The 9,131-nt window shown below is 38.0% G+C and overlaps 1 protein-coding gene across 1 annotated transcript in view; it reads right to left on the bottom strand.

The window, feature by feature from the left end:
• Positions 1 to 8,938, bottom strand: part of rab27a (RAB27A, member RAS oncogene family) — a 9,290-nt gene extending 352 nt beyond the window's left edge. The window contains exons 1-6 of the mRNA XM_068572954.1: positions 8,772 to 8,938; positions 4,417 to 4,584; positions 2,739 to 2,824; positions 2,523 to 2,626; positions 2,081 to 2,204; positions 1 to 1,172 (exon numbers count right to left, since the gene is read on the bottom strand). The exon at positions 1 to 1,172 is cut by the window's left edge and continues 352 nt beyond it. Of these exons, the coding sequence (XP_068429055.1) occupies positions 977 to 1,172; positions 2,081 to 2,204; positions 2,523 to 2,626; positions 2,739 to 2,824; positions 4,417 to 4,569 (663 nt within the window). The 5' untranslated portion in view covers positions 4,570 to 4,584; positions 8,772 to 8,938 and the 3' untranslated portion in view covers positions 1 to 976. The remainder of the gene's footprint in view (positions 1,173 to 2,080; positions 2,205 to 2,522; positions 2,627 to 2,738; positions 2,825 to 4,416; positions 4,585 to 8,771) is intronic.
• Positions 8,939 to 9,131: the final 193 nt, after the last annotated feature.

Here is a 9,131-nt window from a genome sequence, read left to right as displayed (position 1 = left end):
ACTCAATCCAATAATCTACTGATGGTTAGATAATTTAGCAACGCAAAGCTCTTTTCACTGCATCCAACAGTTGAACACAGGGTTTCTATTACAAATATTTTAGAAGGTGACTGCCAAAACAAAAGCCACACTCATGACATTACCTGTGTGAAATAGCACCTCTGCTCCCTGAAGTTGGAGGTTTTGCTTGAAAAAAGTGAATACATTACTTTCTGATTCCAGCAAGGATGACAATTGTTTCAGTTGATAACTATATTTAAATGTTGTGGAGCCTGTTAAAACGTATAATTTACGAAAGACATCGTCAAAAGTTAAACTGATATGAAACTAGCACTACAAGGGACTGGCGTTACTACGTTAAGATTTGTCCTTATCATTTTTTTTCCTTTAAAATATATGTTGGGAGAACTTGAATATTATTTTTGCATGTGTCCTTCACACAGCAAGATAAATTACTCAAGTTACTGCTAAATGTCTTAGTTAAACTTCATTCTATAATTTACGTTTTGGAGACAAACAAGCACAAACCCCAATTTATAAAATAAAAATAATAAGCAACATGTTTTCTGATTATGGCACCAGTGAGATTGCAGAGTTCAGCAGGACATTCAGTACAGCGTCGGTCACTTATAGCTTAAGTTTACTTAAAGTTCATCTTTAGCAGATTTTACACCCCCAATAAACTATGACTGCAGGTATCACAGTCAACACTTAAGTGACTGTAAATGTCAGCTAAATAAAAATAAACCTGTACTCCAATATGAATTATTCAAAAGACCCATGATATGAATTCAAATGAAATGCCCCAATTCAAAAAGGCACTATATCTGTACTGACAATGAATACACCATGTCAATGGATTTCACCTCTCACATGTAATAAAAGTATACTATGTATACTCCCACTGTTAAACCTGGATGTCTTTCTATTGTTTTCTTCAGTATTATGGACACATGTAATGTAACCATTGCTTATCCTAACATGAACATTTGCTCTTATCAGAGCCCTCTGACAGGTCTGTGTTGGTGGGTCCATTAACTCGGACGGTCCCATCAGGGATCCAGGACTTATCAACACATCGTTCCATCCTCTTCATGATAAGATCCAGCAGGATGTCCACGGCCTGGTTGACGTTCTGCCCATTTGCAGCACTCGTCTCAAAGTATGGGATTCTGCATTAGAGAAAATATTGTCTACAGTAAGACAAAAGCTGCCACTTATAAGGAGACACAACATGTTTGGTTCGAGGAAAAAAAACAAAAAAAAACAGAGTAAGGCAAACAAACTTAGGTCATGTCTCAATACTCTCCAACTTTTTAAAAACACATTCAAATCCATCAACAGCCCTTGCACTGCTTTTGTCATCTAGTTAGTCACTTTACATACCTATACACACACTGCACCACATACTTTGCACTTTCTTTGTGGTTTAATTTCCTCAATGAATATTTTTCATTCCTGATATTTTTGGTGTCTTCTATGTAGTGAGTATTTAAAGCAGCGGGATGGTCATGTGATCAACTCAAAAATAAATTACAGTGCCCATTGCAATTTGTATACGTTTACACATTTTTTGGGCAGCGATGGAGATCTATGACACAGACAATACTCAGTTTTGTTGGTTTTGGTCTTTTTCTGGGATTTGTTGACTTAAGAAGAATATGATAGATAGTATTAAAACTTAAAATGATCAACTTGTACTATACTTCATTACATTTGTGGGGGCTTCATCGTACAGGCGCGATAGTTCATTACAACGAAGGAGAATACTATTTACTCAAACTACTGTCAACTTAGAGTCACCTGTTAGATTTAATACTGTGGCTTATTCTCTCCTGAAGGCATTTAAAATGTTTCATACAGCGCATTTCCACGACAATATGTGTGTTTTTAGTAAAGGCGTGTCTCATAGGCGAGAGCAGGATATTTTACACATGTGAACAAATATTAGCTTTTCAAGGAGGACCATTTTAGTGTGACATTCTCCTGCCCAGACTTTGGCAAGCAATGCAGCCACTGCCTTCTTGACAAACAACTGAGGGAGAGGTTCATGTACAGATGGATCAAAACTGACACATACCCGTACTTCTCTGCCAGCTCTCGGGCTTCTTCCTCACTGACTGCTCTCTGATCTGACAGGTCACATTTGTTGCCACACAAAACAACGTCTGGACTTTCGCAGTAGGCATGAATCTGTAACTGACCTGAAAGACACATTTAGCAAGTTATGTATTTGGTCCTATTATAATATACGTTCGCTTTTCGAGAAAGAAAATCAAGCGATATCTTGTATTCACATTAAATAAAACAAAGTTGTATAACATTAGCTAAGAACAACATAGTGGCAATTCTATATGAACACAAAGAGTTTTGTTATCATTCACTGGGTGGAATTTAATATTGTCAAATGTCCTGTGCAGTTGAATTTCTCCTACATAACATAAGTAAAATAACAAGATAGGAACATCAGTTTGAGGACTAAAAGTTCATAAGTAGAAATATATATATATCAGAGGACATACTCATCCAGTTTCTGACGTTGAGGAAACTTTGTTCATTTGTGAGGTCAAACAGAAGGAGGAAACCCATTGCATCTCTAAAGAACGCGGTCGTCAAACTCCGAAACCTGAGACCCCATTCAGACAAAAAACACTTGATGAGAAAAATTATAATTAGCGAAAAAACAATAGACAACAACAGATTTGAGGAAGGTGAGAAAGCGCGAGCTTGTCACGTACCTCTCCTGTCCCGCAGTGTCCCACAGCTGCATGTGGATCTTCTGTCCTCGACCTGAAGATCCATCTGGATTCGTGGATTTGTATACCTGAGTGAAAGAGAGAAGGGTGAGGTCAAACTAACCAGTGTTCTCTGCACCAACTTTAACAGATTTCAAATGTGATATAAACAGGTTGAAAGTGGCGTTGCACATTTGCCTCCATTAGATAAAATAAAACTGTAACGACATGATTGGCAACCTTCACCCAACTAGTCTTGTTTATTTAATCAAATAATTCATCTAAATACGGTTACTTAGCTAGTGCTGATGGTGACAGTGTTCAGGTCACAGAAGAGCTATGGTGGCAAAAAACAGTACTTTCTCACACTAAATAAAAAACGATAACGTTATACTTTTATGTCTAGTCAATAAAAATGTGTGGATGAGATATCAAAATGCTGTGGTCGCAGGCAGTTATGTCTTTGAAAATTCGGATGTACACGATGTATTGTCCATTTGTATGCCATAACCCAACAAATAATATCCTGCATTATATATCTCTTTTTTTTATCGTGCATTTCAGTGGTTTCTAAGATTTACCTTTATTTGCTGCATAGCTGGAAAGCTCCTTCCTGATGCATAACTCAGGTCCGACCAATTTGAGTTTAAAAGACAAAAGACTAGCAGCATTAATCTGGAGATTAACGTTAAACTGGATGCAGATAGAGACACATCTGTGTTTTTGGGGTTTCATCCAACAGCAACTAACGCAAAGAGTCCTCTGACGTAACATCAAATCTTATCATTGAAATATTATCCGCATATTTTTGTAAACACTTTGTCAGCAAAGAAGGCTTTAGAGCGTATTTACGATTAAAAGTGGTGTAAAGCCAAGTAGCATTAGGTCTCGCAGCGTGACTGTGACCGCCGTACGGGCAGCCACAGTATTACTGAAGTATGAATCCCATTATACTATGCAACTTGAAAGTCATGCCATGGATCAGGAAAACCAAGACCAATTCATATTTTACACTTAATGGATTGTAACAAGCAAAGGCAGGAAGTACAGATCTTGTTTAAGGACTCACTATAATTCCGCATTGTGCTTGAACCATGAAGACTATTTATGATATTTTCAAAAGCTATTCTGTAAGCGCAACTTTTCAAATCACAGCTGTTGAAGTGATTGTTTCTTTTGTAGCATTCACTTGCTATATCTTTATCCTTTTTTATCATAAGTGATGGAAATACTTCTAATAAAAAGATGCTGAATGTTCGACATTTGATCACTTAATATGCATTTTCCTGAATTGACAATCTCCAGAATAGCTGATAAAACTGTTAACAGGCTCTATTCTTGGAGCTTGAGGTCAAAAGCATTAAAGACGAAAAACTGTGTAAACATGAACACTGCTCTGCTGTTTGCCAATGGTATGATGTGTTTATTCTTAAGGAGGGTGCTGCCTGCTGTTCACCAACATTAGTCATTACTCGGATTTCTGTTGCAATGTTAATCAGTAGTCTTTTGTTACAAGAGAGTTGCTTAATGGTGTGAGAATGCATTTTAGCCCCTATTAGGAATCCATGAATAATTTTAGCACACAAAAGGAAATGTTAAGTCAGTTGTCCAGAGCGTAAACTCCAAGTGTGCTTTTATGGAAGTACTGAATAAAAGAAATCCAAACTTGAACTGAACTTACCACCCTTTTTTCTCGAAAGTCTATTCCAACTGTGGTGATGAACTTGGAGTTAAACTTGCAGTCTGTGTATTGGTAGAGGAAGCTTGTTTTTCCCACACCAGAGTCACCGAGGGCTAGGAATTTGATGAGGTAATCATAGTCCCCATCAGACATAGTGAGCGCTTTTTACTGAGACACACAAAAAGAAAAACTTAGTCAATAAACAATCTGAAAAGGCAACAAATCAAAAATGGAAATAGTAATAGTTCCCTCCTCCCAGTGTAGAAAATAAATTCTCAAGCAATGACGGAGGATCTCGTCCAACCATTGAAACATCAGGGAACCCTTAAAATAAAATTGGACTATTAGTGCATCAGTCTGAATTACGGTTCCAAAGGGGTGAAAATTTTCCGGTAAATTTCCGAAAAGTTTCCACCGGAATTTTGGCTCTGGAATTTTGAAAAAAAGAAACATGCCTAAGTTTTTTTGCAAAAGAAACAGGGAACTTAAATGTAGTGAGAACAAGACTATGCACGCCGAGCTCAGCTGGACCCTGAATGCAGCTGGTTGGGAACATTGTTTGCCAGAAACATAAACATAAAACAGTCTGTTGTTTTGGAACGTCTTTGTCGTCAGTGTTGCGTCTGAACGTTTCAGCTCTTTGCCTGGCAAGTGCGAGAGCGTTGAGTTGCGTAGAGGCCAGGAGCGGTATTGCAGACGGATAGAGATTCATTTATAGCTCGCAACATATTGAACAAAATAACTGAACTATAGTTCATTTTTTGGAGCTGTGAACTTAGTTCAAAATTTTGAATTATGGACTATGAACTGAACTAGTTCATGTAGAAAGTGAACTCTCCCAACACTGTTTGTCATTAGCATATTGATTACTTGGTAAACTGAAGCCATGTTCATTTAATACCAAGTTTATTTGTATAAAGTAGATTTTTTACAGCACTGAGAGTAGGACGTATGTACGTCCACACAAAAGTACACCATCACATCCATTATTCGTGGATTTCGGAATGTCAAAAAAGTCATTTTTAAAAGTTGTATTATAAATGTTTGCATGCATGTCTGCTTATGACAAGGTAAATACAGTTAAATTACCCCACAATTTCCAGTTAATTCCCATGGAAAGTTTCCAACTTTGAATATTCCCGGAATTTTGCAACCCTAGTCTGAATCTAAAATTATAAACATCCACTTTATCTATACGTAGCAAATGAGTGTCGGAATTTTTACATGTAGGCTTAGCTTGCAATCTATTAAATGTGCATACATATGGTCAAACATACATTTTCCCACACGTTAAAAGAAAAGAAACAAACAATACTGGAGTGAGAAATATATAATATCTTTTACACTTTTACAATATTATGCTAGTCTCCCAGATTCAGATTTGTTCAGTTGATGGCATTGTGGGCTAATTTGTGTATTGTAAATGCAGTTTCATCTTGCCGACACGACAGAAAGCATTTTAAATCCGTTGGTTTCTCTCACAGACACTCAATTTTGATCTACAGATTAAAAGTTTGTTGTTTTGGAGTAACACTTTAATTGATTTAATTTAAGGACTTAAGTGAAGAGGCACATCGTTTCTTACACAATGAGAACCACACCATGAAATTCACTGGATGAAACATTTGACATGGTCGATTAACTCCGGTCAAAACAAAAGGGAAGATGTATCATATGACCCTTGTGTAGAAAAGACTTTGGACAAGTCTGGAATTCTTTCACTGTTACCCTCACTGAACTTTTCTTCTGGAGCCATAAGCAGCTTATGGTCTCGTGCAAAATCGAACTCCACGAAAGTTTCACTGTGATGGAAACAACCACAAAAAGCTCAGATGAAGTCATAAACAGTGAGCAAAGAACTCTTAATGGGCCTCATTTGACATAAGTAAACCTAAAAGGTATAATGTTTTATTTTAGATATACGGTTTACTCTGTTCAAATTATAATTTTTAAATTGCAGGACAACTGTCACACCCAACTTTATGATCATTTTGTAGCACATAGTTTATGGTGCTGCTGAATTGTTCTGCACTCTTTTGGAGGCATAAAGACTGGAGTCACCATATGATTTCTGTTTCAGTAAAAACAGGTCACGTAAGTGACACAATGAAGCAAAACCACAGTGCCGGTATGAAGATTGTGTCAGTGAGTTTCTGCAGACTTATCAGGTTAATCAGAAGTATTCTTCCTGAGATTCAATTGCAAACCAAAAATAGTAAATAATAAACTCATGTAAACAAGGAAATGTTATAATGACAAGAAAGCAAATGTTCATGCATAATGTGTCTAGTATACAAAGCTGTTCTAAAAACTTCACTTTCTAGGCCATTTCCAAATCATAGTACACGTCCCAGTCCTATCACAACTGTGGACAGGAAGCGAGCTCTGATGGCAGAGTAGATCTTCCGTTGTGTTAGGCAAGAAAACAAACTGCAGAGTGCAGTAAGAGCACCAGAAATCTTCTCCAAACTACCAGCCAACATGAACAATACACATTTCAGAAACAACAATGTTCCAATCTCTGACAAGTGTGTTTATCCTTATAAAGTGATAGGAAATGCACTATTAAATTATTGCAATTGATTGAACTAATATATTTTTGCGTTTCCTATTTAAAAATTGGAGTCACAGTTGAACCTGTTTATGCAATACCGGGACTTTTTCTAATCCGTTCTAATATCTAAACACAATCCATTAGCTGCTAGCTTTCTATATTTATTTAGTAATTTGCAGTGACTTTCTTTGGTTGTTGCAGGACGTTCCAATAATTTCATTCTACCCAAATATAATGATTGGACATGTCTACCTCTATGTCTACCTTTATGTCTACCTACCCGTCTGTATTCTGCCCTGCACCCATTGCTCGCCACTGCTAGCTGTGAGTACTGGCATGTTTGTTGTTTTGTAATGATAATATTGGGGATAATAGAAGATGAACTGATCAAGAAACGATGACATAACTGATGTCACTGAGATGTCATCGAATGAACTGATCAAGAAATCAAAGAATCATATAACTCTTACAATGGAAACGCTGGCATAATTTGTGCAGTAAGGGGGAGGAGCTACATGTTAACCAGTGAGTCAGTGGGGATGAGAGAATATCATAAATTGTAATAATTGGGGGCTTAAACAGCTGAAGTGTTATCCAATGTTGTGACCCCGCTTTTCTGAGGAGCCGCAGGTTAAAATTCAGTTTTAAGGACTTTATTATTTCCATATACAGTATGGTTAACTGGTACACATTACTATAAACATGTGTGCTTGTTCATTTACCTGAACTGTATTTACTAAGTGACACATACACAATGTGTAGAACGGAGAATAAAAGGAGGTTAATTGGAACATGGGTGCATCCCTAGTAGAAACTGGTTAAAGTGCACTAAAAACTATTTTAAAAAAATGTCTTGATTACTTTCGTACAAGAATGTCTTACACGTTTAAATAAATGTGAATCTACCTTCATATCTGTTGCCATATTTCCCCTTCACTGGGAGTTAACCGAGCTGTGTTTCCCCAAGTCCTACCAACCCATGCAGCCCAGCAAACAAAAAGCAGCTTTAATAGTTTGCCAGGGACAAGTGGAAGACCCACCCTGGGCAGCGGTCCAACACGGAGGCCCTGCTAGTTTCTTGGGGGAAATCCGGATATGCACATTCCATAAACTTGAAATGGGGTAGCACCATGTGATGTACACCTCTGAATAAAATGAAATTAATCAAGAGACAGGCACCACGAACTTTAAGACTTCGGCTGCCAAAACAGGGATCCGTTTCATTAAACTTCCTCGTGAAGCGTCATGAGCAGCAGCAGCAGCAGCGAGGGGCTCATTGCTCTCACTCTAACAATCACTTAAATACAGTAAAAAAAAGACCGTCAGGTGGTCCTCGTGCGTCCTTCACTGGAGGCTGTAAGAAATAATCTTTTTTTTTGTTTTACTTGATATGGTTCCAGCCAAAAATGCTATCGTTAAATCAGATGCAAACTTCCGCGCTTCCTTCGTCAGACATATTGCTGCCAACATATGGACACAATCACTGTGACAAACTTGTGTTTATAACTTGTACAAACAGCGGTGATGGTCTTTAACAGTCATGGAGCAGGTGTGGAAGAAGCTAATAACTTTGAAAAGAGGAAAAGGCAGGTGGGACAATGTTTCCCAACTTGTTGCGAGGGTGAATTTGAACAAGCCAGCCAAGTTAGTAGGTAGGAAGTATAGCTCTACTGCAGATAATTAAAGTTACAATAAAACTTCTGCTTTAACAACTAACGTGAACCAACTCCTGAGAGAAGCTACAGACGGACGATTTCGACTGACATTTCCTGAAAACAGTGTTAAACGCAACGTTACTCACCAGCTTTGGGCCGCTGCAGTTGCGCACCGTTAAACAGGAGGTACGCACACTTAATGATAATAATATTAATGATGATATTAATTGAACGATGGCTTTAGTTTCTCCTTCGCGTCTTGGCTCTTCGTGGACATGCGACCAGCTGCGTGAACGTGAACACCTCCCTTTAGTTTCCGTGGCGGCTGAGAAACGGCTCCTCCTCACGTCAGAGGGAAACACCACCCAGCCAGGCTGCTCGAGTACTAACTACCTCCTGCTACTACTTCTACTTTTATACAAGTAAAAGTACTCATTAACCAGAACGGCCCAGTTCCGAATCATATATTATATTACTGAATATTGCAGCTGGCCAATGTGTGGCCT

This window comes from Clinocottus analis, unplaced genomic scaffold (assembly GCF_023055335.1).
Source record: "Clinocottus analis isolate CAN_PGR_092001 unplaced genomic scaffold, fCliAna1.0.p SCAF_1, whole genome shotgun sequence".
Classification (NCBI taxonomy): Eukaryota; Metazoa; Chordata; class Actinopteri; order Perciformes; family Cottidae; genus Clinocottus; species Clinocottus analis.
Note: the sequence above shows the minus strand (reverse complement) of the source record. Positions and strands in the feature narration are given on the sequence as shown.